This window comes from Sparus aurata, chromosome 14, assembly GCF_900880675.1.
Source record: "Sparus aurata chromosome 14, fSpaAur1.1, whole genome shotgun sequence".
NCBI classification, from domain to species: domain Eukaryota; kingdom Metazoa; phylum Chordata; class Actinopteri; order Spariformes; family Sparidae; genus Sparus; species Sparus aurata.
This window is the reverse complement of record NC_044200.1, coordinates 7,866,438-7,883,806: the sequence shown is the minus strand read 5'-3', so window position 1 is coordinate 7,883,806 and position 17,369 is coordinate 7,866,438. Positions and strand designations below refer to the sequence as shown.

Genomic DNA, 17,369 nt, shown 5'->3' with positions numbered 1-17,369 from the left:
ATCTGAAACACCTTATCTGAGCTCTGGCGGACATGATAATTTTTCTGTATATATGCACACAATGTTTGTATCCTAAATGTACTGATGTTAATATGATTTTAGGCTGCAGAGTTATGTCCAGCAGTTTGGGGACGCGCTGCACGGTTGTCTCCACCAGGTCGTGCCTGTGAGTCAGAGGCAAGATACAAAGAAGAAGCTGGAGAAGAACAACTGGACTTCTCGTCGTCTACGAGTCAGCTGTCATCTTCTGAAATGTGTCCAGGAGTGCACACGTGTCACTGCATGCACGAGTTCTGTGGTCACGCTAAAACTGTATGAGCTTTGATTGAAATCATGATGAAAAGAGCAAAACAAATTTACCTCAGAAATAATCAAATCGTCTTTTGGATTTCAGTTTCGCTGATCGCGCCCCCTCCCACCATCAGCACTTCTCCTTTCAACAGAGGCGCACTGCGCTTTTACGCACGACTCCAGTGACACTGTGGATGAGAGCTCAAAGCCATGCAGAGCCACAACACCATCATTGTGTGAGCGTTTTACTGCCGCCGCTGCAAGAAGATGATCCTGCTGCCTGGTCTGCTGTTCATCCTCTGGGGAGAACCGGCTCGGTGCCTGGCGGAGGGTGGAGGCTTTGACTTTTACGGAGAGATCCGCCAGTACACCGTGGCCACCAACACGGTTTACGTCGCTACAGAGGAGAAGCTGTACCAGCTGAACCACGACCTGACTCTGGTCCGCAGTGTGACCCAGAGAGGAATCATAAAGAGTGAGGAACAGTTCTACGATGCGCAGTTTCATCGGGTTTCTGAGACGGATCAGTGGAATACAACTTTCAGAGTCAATGTGTTATTACCGTTTGTTGAAAATGACACTCTGATCAGCTGTGGTGTGATCGACAGAGGATGCGGTGTGTGCGAGCTGCTGGACCTGAAGGACATCTCTAATGTGTTGCACAGGGAGGTCTTCCCGCTGGGGCCCCAGCGGCGCAACAGCAGCGCATCCGTCGCCTTCCTGGTCAATGTGGAGAAAACAAGGACCGAGACCGAGACTTACATTCTGACTGCCATACAGCCAGACAAAAAGAACCACTGTCCTCCTTCAAAAACTGTGAACCTTCATAATACGAACAACAAGCAGATGGGAATTATATTTTCCGCTTCTGCCGATGGATATTACACGATCAATGTTGTAGATGATGTGGAGTTTGTGGATGGGTTTCAGCTCGGTTTTATCATTTATCTTTTCTCCAACCTGCCTTCAAGCGACAAAAGCAACAAAGTCCGTCTCATTTGGCTCGAGGGAAAAACCAGCAAAACCGAAACTTTCAAGTCACTGCGGGGAGCGACTCTCAGCATCTCTGACGGCGGTAGAGGCAGCAGACTCGAGGCCTCCTCGGTGATCCCGGGTGGTCCGCCGGTTCTGTGGAGCGGCGTGTTCAGTGTGGACGAAGGACGAACCAACACAGAGCTGGTGCTGTTTGACATCAGTCCGGATCTCACCGGAGAAAAAGATGAAGATCCGGACTTCTGCCTCAAGTCAGACTGTACTCTCGAGTCAACACCACAGGTGGGTTGTTGTATTTAAATGCAAGGGACTTTGACTGATGGGATGTTTTTGTTTTTTTTCCACGTTAGAGTTCAGCTCTGGTCATTAACATCTATGAAAAGTTAGATCAGTTGGTCGCTCTGTGGTGTAAACAATGGGCTTATTGCACTGCAGTGGCAAAATCTTTCACTCCGGATCATTCTGGATCAATCTGTATCCTAATAACAGTTTATGAAGTGCTTTTAAATGGAAATACACAGGCAAAGTTCTACATAATGAAATGGAAAACATGTCATAAAATAAGAATTTGAGACTATATAAATGACCATTAAATTACTCGAATAACGTTTCTTTCCCAGGAAAGTTTCCATCTAATCTCTAAAATGTTCACAAGCTAAATGAGCATAAAGTTAAAGTTATATCCAAGTGTAATCTGGTCTGCTGTCGACAGCATATCTGAGGAAGGAACTGGGTTGTGCTGACTGACACTTAGCTTATTACGCAAGCTTGGAGTCCAAAAGAGTCTTCAAAGGGTGACAGGCTACTTTATTAGGCACTCATATACATAGGTAGCTTCTATGAAATCAATGACAAAATAATTCAAATGTCATATCATATACACCTACATAGATGTAGATAGATAGTTAGCCATGAATGAACATGACTCATTTTAAGTACACTTGATGAATCTCTTGGTGCTGTTTATTCAGTTTTTAGTAATGATAGGCTATTTGAAGTTCCCTCAATACTTCAAAGCTCTACTCTTCAGGAATCCACAAATACCTGTCCTGTCCAATTCCACTGATCGGTGTGTTTTGGTTCCTCAGCCGAAAATGCTGAAGCCGAAGAAGGTGCTCTTCAGGCAGAACTACATGACCTCTGTGCTGGCAGTGAGACAGAAGACCTGGTTAGTTTTCTTCATTGGGACAGGAGATGGGCAGCTCATAAAGGTACGTACAAAAAAAATATGCATTTAATATTTGAATAGAATTAGTAGTTCCACAATACAGGTGACAGCGTGCATCAAAAGTCATATGGTGTACCTTGGAACATTGAATGATAAAAAGCTGTGGTATTTCCTTCCTGATCAGTGTTTATTTATTGATAGAAAGTAAGATGATCTGAAATGATTCCATTACTTCAGATTGGAACCATGATCTGATTTGTTTCAAAGTGCCTAAGGCGATGGCAAATTGACATTTCACTCTGGAACTTTTCATAGTGGGGCCTAAAAAATAATATCTAATTTCGTGCTTTACTTTTGGTTCATACTGACCAGCATCCTGTCACCCCCTTTATGTCCTCTGCTTCTTCTCCATCAAATCAGTCTCTGTCTTCTTTTAATCTCATTGTTACAAAAATTGACATTCTGCAGAGACTCATTATAGTGTACATGCTCGCTCACATGATGAAAGAATAGAACGTAAGTCTGGGAAACACTCCACAGTAACCCTCTGCTCAACACAATAGGCTCTTTATGCTCCATGTATTTGTATTTCTTACAGCTATGTATAAGAAGAGAACAGAGAACGGTTGCTTTTCTATTGACTCACTGACAAATGTAACAAATAAGGGAAGACAGCTGATAGCTCCGAAAATAGGTTGCAAAAGGGGCAACTACTTCTAAGATTATTGTGAGTGACGCTGTAGCTGTAACCACAATTAACATTAATTAACTGAATATCACATAGAAATGTGCAGGCATTTTGAGCATTTAAATAGTCGTGGTCAAGTATTCGACATATTAAATACATTTTTTACAGAATTTTTATTTGGAGTTATTTTGCTTTCATTGTGAATATTAGATTATAATACTTAATCTAATAACATATAATACATGACTTTTATTATAATTAGTACAATCTTTTATAAGAACACACATTGATAAAAATACGAGCCAACCGTCGTCATCATCAGCATCACTGTTATTATATAACTCTTCAATACTTGGCCATTCTTATCATGAAATCAAATGTGATGTGAAACATCCCATTATGGGAGAGCAGGTTCACTGTCAGTGCAGTATGGGTGTTTACACTGCTGAGTGGAGCAGGTCCAAACAAATTGGTAGAAAGCCAATTATTTACCCCAGTAACATGCCCACTTTCAGCTCGCTCCTTTTTAACATCTAAGGTTAATTTCCTGTCACAGTTCACCTAAAGAGAGAGAACAGAGTTAAAGGCAGTTAAAGGTAGCAAAAGGTGACCAAATGAAACACACCATTACCTTGAATGATATTACAGATTTCTGTTGATTTGTTTGTTTGAAACATTTTGGATAATGTAGGAACACAGCTCAAGACATTAGTCAGTCAGCAGATGGGTAATCTGAATAGGCAAACTGATCAAGGGGGTCTGAGGCAGGAGGGCAGACGCTGAGGTAAGGTGCAAGTCAAACACAGTCATTGGGCAACAAGCTTAAGCAGGCAAAAACAGCTGCCTTTCAAATGCAGCAGGGTAAAAAAGGCTGACTAACCAAAAGAGAAAAGTCAAGCATGATGAAACCTGTACAACTCCAGATGATACACTGGTGAGTCTGTGGCTTAAGAAGAAGACACAATTGGCACCACCATGTTAACTCTTCTGAAACATTTACCCTGAGCAGTACAAAATACAGTTGCAGCTTTTTCTATGTACTTGCAGCAGAGAGAGGATACACAGTTGAAGTCTCGCGAGGTGGACACAGCGTCAACAATTCAACAGAAAAGGGAAAGAAGTTTTCAGCACACTGGTGCTGGTGTGAGCTCTCAGTGGTGTTAGACAACATAGTGTCCTCATCAGGACTGAGAGGCATCAATGTATCAAGGTTTTCCTCAACAACCATAATGGTGGTGGTCATTAGCTAGTTGTTCTGCCTGAACCACAGACATACCCGGAAATGTAACTCTACCTCTACAGAATCACCACAGCCATTGAATACTTGATTTGAGTGATTTTTGTCTCTGGATGTTATTCATTTAAAATTCATGTTCGTGCTTTCAGTAAGAGTCAGAGACCTTATTTATCTGTTGGGCCACAGACTAAAGTGGTAGTTTGCGCTTACTCTTGTATTTTGAGTAGTTCCCTTTTTCCAACTCTAGTTCTCCTGTTAGCTAATCCATAACCTTTGATATACACCAGCAGAGCTCAGTCCCTCAGAAACATAACAAAGCTACATTCTTGTTGGCAGCTTGCCGTGGACAAAAACTATCACACCACCTGTCCCAGGGTGCTCTACAGGGCCAATGATGACCGCAAAGTGCTTCCAAAAATGCATCTGGATCCAGTGGATCTTAAACATGTGTACGTGCCATTTCAAAACCAGGTAGGCGCATTGGACAGGCTGTGTTGAACATCGGGAGATTGTGATTACCGGTACTTTAAATTTAGTTGATTGCCTGAATGTCATCTCTATGTTAGCCATATTTCAAAGTGTTTTTGATTGTGTTTTGTTCTAGATTAAGCGTGTAGCTGTCTCAAACTGCAGCACGTACACAAATGTGGAAGACTGTTGGTCTGCACAGGATCCATACTGTGTCTGGTGCGGCTCTAAAGGAAGGTCAGGGAAACAACATGTGCAGTTGAAACCATCCAGTAAGTATAAACAACAAGTACAAACCTAAATTAAACATCATTTTCTCTTCCTAGTTGCACATTTGAAGATGACTGCCCAGGCTCAGACTGGTTGTCCATTCCTGACGACTCTCAACAGAAGATGATTTCCCACCAAGTTGCCAAGGACAACACTGGACAGGTATACAGTAGAGCAGTGGTTCTTAACCGGTGGGGCCCGCCCCCCTGGGGGGGCGCGGACACTCTCCAAGGGGGGCACGAGTAGGTTACAGGATGGGAGGGAAAAAAAAAATAAAAAATCACAAAAATTCCCCCCATGTCGACATGCAAGTGGTTGGACTATTAAACACACAAACAAATCATCCTTCTGGCGATTTTTATGTCAAAAGCGTCTACCGACAAATCTATCTTTTACTGGTGTTACTGGAAACTTTTGTGGTGTTTGGAGACTCTGACTCGAAAGCACGTATCACTCTGCAGTTACTGTGCTTGACAAGCAGCGGGTGCTGCCGTGAGTCCCTCCCCCGTCCAAAAGCACTCACAGGCGGTCAGTCTCTCAGTACCTCGCGCAGCAGTCCAGCCTGAAGTCAGAGCAGAGAGGAGACACACAGCACTCCGCGTCCAGGCTGCGCATGGCCGCCGCCGTCCCAGCCCAGGCTTACAGAGCGGGGTGTAAATGTACCTTATATTACCAAATAATAGCCGGGTTTCAATTAACCACAGGGTCCCTTTAAATGCAGAGTGCAGGTGTATATTTTGATAAATAACCAAATAAATGCCGGGTCTAATTCATTTATTTTTTTTAAATCAAGAAAGAAGATGTGACCACTGACACTGCACGTTTTTCTTCTTCGCCTTCTGAGAGGGGGTTGTAGCCGTTTCTGTTGTCTGTCCAGGGACCATGGTCTCTGGCACGGACCAGTGGTCTTCACCACAAGGGGCGCTAAAGACACTGGTCGCGACCAGTTGCTCTGTGGCACGGACCAGCTGGTCTCTGGCACGGACCACTGGTCACTACCACTAGGGGCGCTAAAAACACTGGTCCTGACCAGCTCCTCAGTGATCTGCCCTGTGGTCCCTGTGGTTTGTGAAGTGACTTGCTGATTTTCTCCCCTTTCCAGTTGTTGAGGCAGCACTCTTAGCTGGATAAATGTCACACCTCATGATATTCTGTCTATAAAACACACTTTATCAGACTTATTGTGATTAATATTGTTGTCATTATTGATTATGAGGATCCCTGTGGTCAGGACCAGCTGGTCTCTGGCACGGACCACTGGTCACTACCACTAGGGGCGCTAAAAACATTGGTCCTGACCAGCTCCTCAGTGATCTGCCCTGTGGTCCCTGTGGTTTGTAAAGTGACTTGCAGATTTTCTCCCCTTTCCAGTCGTTGAGGCAGCACTCTAAGCTGGGTAAATGTCACACCTCATGATATTCTGTCTATAAAACACACTTTATCAGACTTATTATGATTAATATTGTTATCATTATTGATTATGAGGATCCCTGTGGTCAGGACCAGCTGGTCTCTGGCACGGACCACTGGTCACTACCACTAGGGGCGCTAAAAACACTGGTCCTGACCAGCTCCTCAGTGATCTGCCCTGTGGTCCCTGTGGTTTGTGAAGTGACTTGCTGATTTTATCCCCTTTCCAGTCATTGTGGCAGCACTCTTAGCTGGATAAATGTCACACATCATGATATTCTGTCTATAAAACACACTTTATCAGACTTATTATGATTAATATTGTTATCATTATTGATTATGAGGATCCCTGTGGTCAGGACCAGCTGGTCTCTGGCACGGACCACTGGTGACTACCACTAGGGGCGCCAAAGATACTGGTACTGACCAGTGGCACAGTGGTCCTGACCAGCTGCTCTGTGATCTGTTCTGTAGTTCGGACCAGTTGAGTGATCTGTGGAGTGTTTGTTTGTTTGTATTTATTTTTAATACAACTTTTCCCTTTCCTCACTGTGTTAGCAGAATAGCCTAACTGTGAGAAGCCATAATCGTTTGTCTATCCAATGTTATTGATCATTATTATTAATAGAACTCATAATAATGATTAAATTAATATCATTAGTCGTAGTACTATGAGTAGTACTATCGATTATGCAGTTCCGTGTCTTCCATCATCAATCGACCAGGACTATTTAGCCTAACCCCCTTTTGAAGAGAATTGAAGATTAATTTTCAGTTGGTTTTTCGATCATGCCATGGCTGCATGACCACTGCCTTTAAGCCAATGAAATGAAGGAAACAGTTGGTGATTAAGTTCCTGGCCAATCAGGAGCAATTTCCAATTTTGATGCCAGATGTGATCATATTGATCATATTCCATATGCTCATTCTAAATCCACTAAGAGCGAATATGGTCTACATTCACTTGGATTCCTTGGATTCCCAGGCCCATTCCAGCAATCTCTGTAAGTAACCTTTGACTTTTATTATGTTTTCATTGTTATTCGTCGAGATATGCTTACTAAATCAGAATCTTTTTAGATTTGAGTCATCTTGTGTGTCTTTGACTATAGCCTAACTCAAAAATCTCACTGAATATAAGCCCCAAATGTATAACAATAATACTATTAATAATAATACTAATAATAATAACAATAAGAAGAAGAAGAAGAAGAAGAAGAAGAAGAAGAATTAATAGCTTATAAAGCCAAGAGAGGACCTATTAGCCAGTCAGAAAATAGCATTTCATGTATATATATTTAAAGAGAGAGAGACAATAATGATTTATTGAAAGCGCTTTCTCATCCCAACCCATCATTTTATGTTTTTATTAAGGGCACAAAATCTAGATTGTAATATGTGCAGTGCTTAATTTGTCCACAAGGAGGAGCTGTTCTGGCCTATACATCCGGGGCCGGGATGGAGCGCAGGGCGTGGGACATAGTGCATCAATCGAGCTTGTTGGAAAACGCCTATGTGCTATAAGCTGTCTGTCTTATGTGAATGACACTATATAGAAATAATGTTTATTTTTTGCCTTGTAGTTGACAGGCTACTTGACAAATATGGCTGCAGGTAAACTATTTGATTTCATGTCATATTTATTTATTTTTGAAGTCAATATCAGTATACCAATAATACCAAATTGTACTGTTATTTAGTGCTCACTACAGCCTTCACAAAAACAGAGGACTTTTATCGCAGTGAGGACAACAATTGCCCTTACTGCAGTGTTGCCACAGTGGCAACCAGAGACCATCTGAATAAGGTCCATTTAAAATATGCAGTGTGCTTCAGCGACAATGCAGTTGGTAAGCATAAGTCTACTATGCCTGTTAAATTTTGTTAAAGATTTTTACCAAATTCCAGTGTCATATCAATCTGTGTTCTTGCCCTAATATGTTCATTGTCACATTTGTTTTCTTCTTTCCACAGACACTTTTACCATACCATGCCACTGTGAGGTGAAGCTGGCACAAAGGAGCCATTGGCACTGTCCCAAGTGCCAATCCATCATACAGAGAAAACATTCTTTTGAAAATCATCTGAAAACACATGGTAAGATCACTCAAAAACACAGAAAAACAGATAATGTACTCTCTGCCATCAGCATTTTTGATGAACACAGTTATTTACACAGACTGGTGTGTGTAAAAGTAATTCATCACATCTATTGGCCATACTTTTTTGTGTGCCAGTAATTTAAAGCTGGCCTTGAATAAATGTACCTTGGCATGATGAAGCAATGTTACTTAGTCTAATAGTGATGGCTGACTCACTGAAAAGGTCTCAGGTTTTTATATCTATCCCAACATATGGTTAGGAACCTCAAGTAATAATGATAATAATAATATAACTGTTACACAGTTAATGAAATTAGATTTTTTCCCTCAATGGACAGGGTTGATTCTTCAGAGTAAGACACTCCTCCCAAGTATGTATTAACATGAGAAAAAAACTATATTTGAATTGATACAGTTGCCTCAAAGGCCCAGCAACTTTGTTCAATATAAGTCTTAGAGAAGCAAGTGTCTGCACAGTGGATTGTATTTATATTGTTTGACTGTACCTTATGCCATGACATAATATGCTTAGTTTATTAAAAAAAAATAATGCCACATAAAGCCTGTAATATGTTTCTTCTCCTTTTCTCCAGATTTGTTATCTGTGAAAGAGAAGCCAGCGAAATCTGACAAACAGAAATGTAAATCCTTTTAGTGTCCTGCATGTGATGCATCTTTTTCTAGTGCACCTACATTAAGAAGACACGAGTTGGACAAACACAACAAAGAAACGGAACCCATCTTCCTCGTGGATGAAGAGAAAGGGATTTTTGTTACAGCACAGGACAAGTCTGGACCAAGGACCATAATTCATGTGTCCAAGTCCTTTACCAGGCAGGTTCTTGACTGCGAAGTGCCAAGCTGCAGGGAGTTTATGGCCATGGCCATGGGCAGAGAATGCATACATCTGGACAGAGTAAAGCATTTCAAGTACCACCAGCCACCTCCTATGCTAAAGACCACCGTAATTGAAGAGATGTTTGAAAAGGGGCTGATTTCCAGCACTACTAAACAGGAATGCACAAACCTAAGTGAGAGAGCCACACAGAATGGGACTCCATGTGTATATCCTGTGTTTTTTGATGAACATGGATATTCAGGCAGTAAAGTAAACTTTTCAGTGTACACATCCAAAGTGGACAGTTGGTGTCATTTTGGCAGAACAAGGGTGACACTGGACACCGGAAGTAGAAAGTGGACATGTCGCTGCAAAGGCACAAAGAGAAGAATGTGTGTCCATATTTATGTCTCGATGTGTTGGACCTTCCAGGAAAGACGACACCTACTACATGACAGTGACAGGGACAGGGACAGGGACGTGGACTTCAGCAGTGACACTGACAATGATCTCTACAGTGAAGACATGGAGCCAGGCCATTTTGAAATTGAAAATCAAATTAGTTCGGAACAGATTAAAAAAATTGTAGAATACTTGTGCAACTGCAAAAGACTGCCCCCCAAACTACCAGGGGAGTTGCAAAATAACGCAGCAAACATCCCACAGAAGTTCTCACCAGAGGAAACCAAGTGCCCATACTGTCCAGGTCCTACACCACCAGACTTGTCCGAGGAGAAATGTGTCACCAAAAACGCAACAGTTTATGGCATTCTTACTGTTCAAAAAGGTTTGTCTGCTGAAATTACTGTTTTTATATTTTTTTGAATTGACTAATAGTATACCTTTGGTCTCTGCAGGCACCCCAGTCGATAGAATTAGGATTCATATATACAAACAAATCCACGTTATCCTGTAACAATTTCTGTTTCCCTTTTAGGTGTCCATGTCTACATCAAAATGTGCCCCGTCTGCAGAACACCTGTCAGATTCCAGAATTACTTGACAGGCTTCCACAATTACAATAACAAAGTGTTATTGACCCTTCAGTTATGCTCTTTCATGACAAATTTACTGAGGGTAATATGGTCCTATTTTCATTCAGTTAGAAACATAAATTAGCATTAATTTGTACAGTAAGTATAGAACAACTAACTGCTTGATCTTTTAACAGACCCACACAGCTATTGGAAGATTCATCAGTGCTATGGAGCATCAACTGAATTTGACAATCCACCACAACACCATCCGGAGGGCATTTTTTCACTACTCTGCACTTACTGCTTATGAGTATGATTTCATTTGCCACAAATGTGGCCACCATCCCCCAATAATAGCAGATGCCAACTGGAAGCTGTCTTTTGATGTGCCAGGTATGTGAGTACTTACTAATACACACAGAGGGCTGAAAAAAACATAATTTATGTAAGATTTTTTGAGACTTGTAGAAATGTATTTTCTAGTCATTACTTTTACTATGGAAATCAGAGAGAGTGAGATTATCAATCTGTTTGATACTCTAAATATAAACAGAGTGGTTTCTATACATGTGTATTGTTGGGTGAAGGGTTAACACTATAATGACCAATTTCTTTAAAAGTAATTAGGCTAAAAATCAGTTTAGACAATTCAGCTCATTTCAAAAGTATTCCTGGAAAACTGTATGACCTGACTTTTACATTTATTTTGAACTACTTTTCCTCTTTTATAACTAGTGAGCACACTGAAGAGGCCCGCTGTCAAAGAAGTCAAGGATGAAGATCTTTCAGTCAACATCACCGCAAAGTGGGACCGACTAGAAAAAGAAATTATAGCCACTGGCATCTGCGAAGGTTTGTTATTGTACTACATTTCAAATCACGTCCTAGCAGTAAAGAACAAGGAATGTCACATTGAAAAAAATGGAAGTAATGACATTATTAAATTATGGAACATATCTTTCCTTCTGTTTAAGAGTTGCAAACCCACAACCCGTATTCAGCGGAGTTGACACACTCCTCTTTTGTGCCGTGGATGGGACCAGCTACTAGAGTTGGGGATGTGCTACCTAAGACTGAGATCCTGAAAGGTTTCAGTAAGGCAACAACAGACACCAAAACGCAGAAAGATCGACGCTTCAATGAGGATGAGCTTCTCCGGTTGATTGAATCAAAGAAGGTAATTTATATTTTTAAATCAGTGGCAATTTATTCTGCTTATTTTCTCTCACACATTGCTTTGTGCTGCTGCAGGTAGCATTCATATTCACCTCTGAAATTCTATCATGTTTATGCCACCTACAGGCAAGCAAGAGTGAGCTAATTAAAGCTTGCTCTGATCTGGGTGTTCCCACTGAGGGATCTGAGACTGATTTGATCAACCGACTTGAGGAGATGCTCCTCTACAAGGATGTTTATCCAAAAATGTTTGCTAAGCTGCAGAAAACAGGGGGTAAGGACATAAATATACTGCTTTTTTACATCCACCAGTGTTACTTTATTTAATGGAAATGTGGTTATCACTATAACAGATTTTGATAGATATTGCATCTTTATGTACTGTCTGTTTGTGCTTTTCCTCTGACTTCATCTGCAACTATTAAAATAATTAGAATAGGTATATATTATTATAAACAGTTTAAGAACAACTGAATATGACTATGACAATGTTTTGCAAATTCAAATACTTGCTCTTCTATTGGTAACATCAGTTATCGTCATTTCACTCCTATCTAGGTGGTGTACTGCACATGGGCTGCTCTCACTCAGTTGTTTATTACTGCTCCCCACTTCTGTGGCAGGAAAGTGCGAGGGACCACGCAGATGGTCTGTTAAGCTTTGCAAAGCCACCAACCATTTACATTTCTGACATTGCTGGTCGTGTTGCAAGACACACCAACAACAGGACAAAGCAGAGATTTTTTAATCCAAATGATGGAAGACTCTGCTCTCCTACAAGAGAAAACATACAGGCAGCACATGATAAAAGCCTAAAAGTAAATCTTCCTTGGATGAAAAATCTTCTGTACAGGAGGAATAACACCAACCCCCAAAATGATATAAATGCTGGAGAACATTTGCAAAGGCCACATCCCATCACAGGCTCTGCTGAGCGGTACTCTTTGTATGACCGCTTCCATCAAAAAATCAAACCCGGCCGGAGGAAGTACTCCGCAGTCTCAACCTTGTCCCTGATTTGTGCAGTTTTGTCAATTCCTCAGAGGCAGAACAAAAAAACAGACAGCTGTCCTTTGACCGATACTTCCTCTGTCAAATGAAGGAAACACATTTCTTGTTTTGTACAAGGTTGGTCTTCCATTTGCACAACGACAACATAAATCAGACATTCATCCAAAAAATGCAGACACAAACCAAGGAAAATCTTCAAATTGGGCCAGATGGACGCTTGAGGCTTACAAGTACAGGTAATTGTGTGACAAATTGTCATAAACCACATACATGTCATGGTGTGCATCTCTTGTATCATTTATTTCCTCGTTAATTTTGTTGTCCTTGTCTTTCCCCTGTCTCCCAGACAAGTTTCCCATTTGGGTCCAGACCTCTCCACATCGTGACAATATTAATGTTCATACTAAATTTGGTAATGCTGTATTTTTAATGTCTTCAGAGGTGTCTGCCCCAGGAGGAAATGTGGACGTAGAAATGACAGTACAACAAAATGAGCAAACTGTGGCCAAAAAGGGCTTCTCAATAGGGCAGTTCCCAATCCAGGAAGAGAACAAGGTAATTAAAGAAAAAATATATATATTTTCTTTTGTGTGTATGTTAAATTTTCAAATCATATCTTACAAGTGTGGACTGCTGGGCATATAGTCCAATCCATTGAGTTGATGAGCATTTGCCTGTAATTGGCCTGTGACAAATGCAAACCTACAAATGAAAAAATAAATGCATAAATTCATTCCTTACAATAAACATGATTATTCTTATTGAGAAAAACAAGATAATTTATCACTGCCAATCATTGTCTATTTTATCAGACTTTAAATATGACTGTCTGTCCAACTTAATTTAATATTGTAGAGGCGATTCCTGCAAGGATGGGATGTTAACCCTCAACAACCTGATACTAATGGAACAGGCCTTGTTACTTAGGATTTATACATCAAATGTAATGCATTTGTAATCTTAATGTGTAACAGTGATTTCTGTTTTAATCTTTGCCCCCCTCCTTCAAAAAAGGCAAAACTGCTTGAGCTGTACAAGGCACCAGCAACTGACTATGCCATTGTTCAGGTGGACCAGGCATTAGTTTATCTGGCTGACCTTTTAAGTATTTGCCCACAAACTCTCCTAGAAGATGACCTCCACACCTCATATCCATGGCTTACAGATGATGTAAGTAGACATGAATGCATGTGATGTATCAGTACACCAAGGTTTTACATAATGACAGCTTTACTTGTTCCTTTACAGGCAGTGAATGCACGAGTTCTCCAGTTGACAAGACCTCTGGAGAATGTAAGTCTTATTGTAATTTGTCTTTGTTATGGATAGTGCATACAGAAACAGTGTGCCACTACCCAAAAGCCATTGCTCTTTTTACAGGTGTTTACTTTGCAAACATTTCATTTCACGGCTTGGTGGAGGAGCTGGATCAATGGTGAATCAATCAGCTCCCGCCATTTGCATTGCATCCAGGTATGCATGTGTTTTATTTGCATATTCTTTTGCTTTGTCTAAGAGAATTTTTTATTATCACAACTACTAATAACTTTATAATTGTGACAGTGTAACAGAAGAAAACATCATTCCTTAGTGTTGCAGCTGTAATTTGGTATTACATTTTTTTTTTCAAGGGCTTAAAGCAAGACTCGAAGGTTCTGTTTCCACGGGTTGTTGGCCATCAAACTCCAGAGACTGGTAATCATTTCATTCTGTGGGTGAGTACTGCTGTGAAATTGAGAGGGTTTTTTCTTAAGACTTTTTGGGGACATTGCTATCTTTTCTTTTTTTTTTTTTTTTTTTTTAAGAGAGACAGGATAGAAGGAGGGAAGGTCAAGGGCCAGATTAAAACCTGACATCACAATTATGCTATGCTCATAGCCCACTGAGCCACCATGGATAACCATAAAAAGGCTTTAGTCATTTTCATTTGCATGTTGTGGACTGCACGATACTTATACTGGCCATTGTGTTGACAGGTATTTGATGGCTCAAAAACAGAAATCAGAGTCTACGATTCCCTTGAAAAGTACACCTTGATTTCTCCACCTGATATGGACATTCTAAGGTATGTAAACACATTTATTCTAATAAACTGTGACATTATATGAAAAAACATAGCACAGAATGATACATCTGTTGTTTTTAGCCTTGCATTTCAGAACATATGGAGGCTGAAGGAATGGTCCATTTCATATCCAGACCAATGGAGACAGAAAGATGGCGTCAACTGTGGTGTCTTCGTCTGCACGGTATGTACTGTTTTGTAAAAGAGAAAAAAAAAGATTTATCCTAACCCTTCTTGGTATTGTCAAATTATTTATGGAATTGCTATTGTTTTAATAGGTAGTATACTTAGGTTATTACATAAATTAACTTCATGTTGTATAAACATTGGTTGTTTTTTATGTCACTCACTCCTGGCAGCTGAGCTTGATATCAAAGGGACAGACATGACGAATGAATCCTTGAACCAAGTGCAGTTGGGGCATCTCAGGATTTATCATGCAGCCTGCTTGATTGCTGATTCTGTTCCTAAGGTGATGTAAAAATCATAAGACACTAGGCAACTTATAATATAGGCAGGCTGTGAAATAAGTTGCATGTAAATCTTTAACAGTTCAAATAATCTTTTTTTGTAGGGGAAGAAAGTGCGTGAGTCTTGCATGGCAGAGGCAATTCATGCCTGCAATTACTACGACAGCACTGGAAAGGGGGAGTCAAGGTACAGTAGTGTTAAAACAATGCACCAAGTACCAGATTCGAAGCTTTGTATAGTTCAAATAAATGTTGGTAGTGTAGGATCAATGTAGCATCTGGATCTCAGCTGTGATGTCTTTTGAAATTGTAGGCAGTTATATCCACATGTGCAGAAGGAGGACTGGGTGAAATGTGAGACAGGCAATGGCTGGCTGCACAAAGACTGTGCCTGTTATGAGCCCAGTCAGTCAGGCATTTTCACATGTGGGTGTGACCTGCCTGAGCCATACACCTTCACCAGGTTTGACCTATCTTCACCCTTCTCCTTCTAATTTAATTAATTAAACACCTTAATATGCATGACAGTAACTGCTGTGGGAATTTAGCTGCAGCTTCGATAAAAACTGAAGCAGGACATCATGGGGTCTTCTATGGGGTTTTTTGTACTGTAAAATGGCAGTACATAAATATTCTCTTCATCTTCCTCTATCACTTATTAGTTCACACAACATAAATGCCACCTTTTGGTCTAAAAGTGCAACATCAAACAACATGAAATCATGTGTTTGAATTTAACCTAATCTTGCTTTTAACTGCATGTTTTAGCCATCTGAACCATTCAACCGTCATGAAATGTAACTTATAAATTAATTATAATGAACAAAGAATACAACAATCATTCTTTGACAAATGTGACATATTGCACTGTGCTGTATTGCTGCTTATTTGTTTTTATGTACTTTGTAGTACTTTGACCTGCCTCAAGAACAAAGGCGTTGAAGGCCTCATTTCCAAGGAAAGAATAAAGGTTTGTGTTGTTTATTCTGGTTAATTGTAAACAGTAAATGTTGAACCAGTGTTTTTAACAGATGTCATTCTTAAAGGAACTGAAAGAAATGCTGGACAGTGGGGAGAGGAAATCCAACAGGATGTTCCTTTGGCAAAACCCTGGGGGAAAACCGTGCCCTGAAGACAATCCTTAACGGAAAGCCAACATGTTTCAATGAGAAAAGTTAAAGTAATTTTTTAAAAGTGGTCATTTTGTCAAAGAGTGCATGAATAAATGTTTATCCTTACTATGTCCAACAGATGAATGACCTCATTGGTCTCATAAAGCCAACGCTGTCGTCGGATTACAGTCGCCTCACCAACATTGATTTCGTCATTGATGTCATGGTGCCAGAGGTATGTTCCAATTTTAGTCATGAAGGGATCCATTATTGTCACAGTTCTACCATTCTAACCGAATTGAGCTTAATGTTACTTGATCACCCATAAATATAATTACATCTGTTAATTTAACATTAATAAAGCTGAACTAAAGTGTTTTCTTTTATGCAGACCACAATTGACATATTGGTGAGGCTAGAAGGGTTTTCAAGATTTTATGCCGAGAAAATCCTCGGAACGATCATCAAGTGATCAGGTGCTGGATCAATCAAGAACATTCGACTGTTACTTTTGTTACTGCACTGTGTGCTACTTGGATTGAATTTTTAATTATATCTTTACATTTTTGTATTTCCATTTGATATTGCTTTGTGTGATGACCCCTGCTGTTGAGGCAGCAGCCTCCTGATGTGACTAGGGTTTGTGGGAGGAGTTTTGGAGTATCATGGGCACCTGGGCCCAGTGTCCTGAGATTATAAAACCCATGATTCATTCATTCATTCTCTCTCTCTTCTCCAGCAGACGTCCCATGGGGTGATGTGGCAGCCGCAGTTTAGTTCCTTTATGCTCAGTTCATGCACTATACATCAATTACATCTTACACACATTCGCATCCTACACTACTGATAGTACTGATGTTCACATCCCATTTATTCATTATTTTCCTTAGTCTCACATTTTTTCCCTTTGTTTAATAAATTTACTTTGTAACACCTCCTTCATTCAGTGTGTCTCCCATCTTGTCATGGCCCAAAGAGCCAGGTTGTGACAACTCTACATTTTTTCCTCCACTACATGTATTTGACATTCGTTTTGGCCAAGATTTGATACAAAGTGTAATGTGACAAGCTTTTACAATGCAATACATTGGTA

At 40.4% G+C, this 17,369-nt stretch overlaps 2 protein-coding genes and 1 long non-coding RNA gene across 6 annotated transcripts in view; all 3 read left to right on the top strand.

Annotated features, from left to right (window-relative positions):
* The window catches only part of plxnc1 (plexin C1), a 101,639-nt gene that overhangs the window by 19,293 nt on the left and 64,977 nt on the right, over positions 1-17,369 (top strand). Inside the window, exons 1-5 of one of the 4 annotated variants that reach the window (XM_030439828.1) lie at positions 132-1,566; positions 2,373-2,495; positions 4,714-4,848; positions 4,982-5,082; positions 5,172-5,277. In XM_030439828.1, the coding sequence (XP_030295688.1) occupies positions 559-1,566; positions 2,373-2,495; positions 4,714-4,848; positions 4,982-5,082; positions 5,172-5,277 (1,473 nt within the window). In that variant the 5' untranslated portion in view covers positions 132-558. Of the gene's footprint in view, positions 1-131; positions 1,567-2,372; positions 2,496-4,713; positions 4,849-4,981; positions 5,083-5,171; positions 5,278-17,369 lie in introns of those variants that run through there. The other 3 variants (XM_030439826.1, XM_030439827.1, XM_030439825.1) reach the window with 3 other exon arrangements.
* On the top strand, positions 8,040-8,601 carry LOC115595406 (uncharacterized). The gene is made up of 3 exons (XR_003986694.1): positions 8,040-8,139; positions 8,226-8,375; positions 8,500-8,601. It is a non-coding gene; the product is annotated as an uncharacterized LOC115595406 (long non-coding RNA).
* Positions 12,696-17,214, top strand: LOC115595404 (uncharacterized). The gene is made up of 13 exons (XM_030439836.1): positions 12,696-12,865; positions 13,069-13,184; positions 13,644-13,799; positions 13,878-13,922; positions 14,010-14,102; positions 14,261-14,344; positions 14,606-14,694; positions 14,776-14,878; positions 15,050-15,166; positions 15,269-15,351; positions 15,478-15,627; positions 16,074-16,134; positions 16,211-17,214. The coding sequence occupies exons 1-13, from the start codon at positions 12,715-12,717 to the stop codon at positions 16,307-16,309; spliced, it is 1,347 nt and encodes a 448-aa protein (XP_030295696.1). The 5' UTR covers positions 12,696-12,714; the 3' UTR covers positions 16,310-17,214.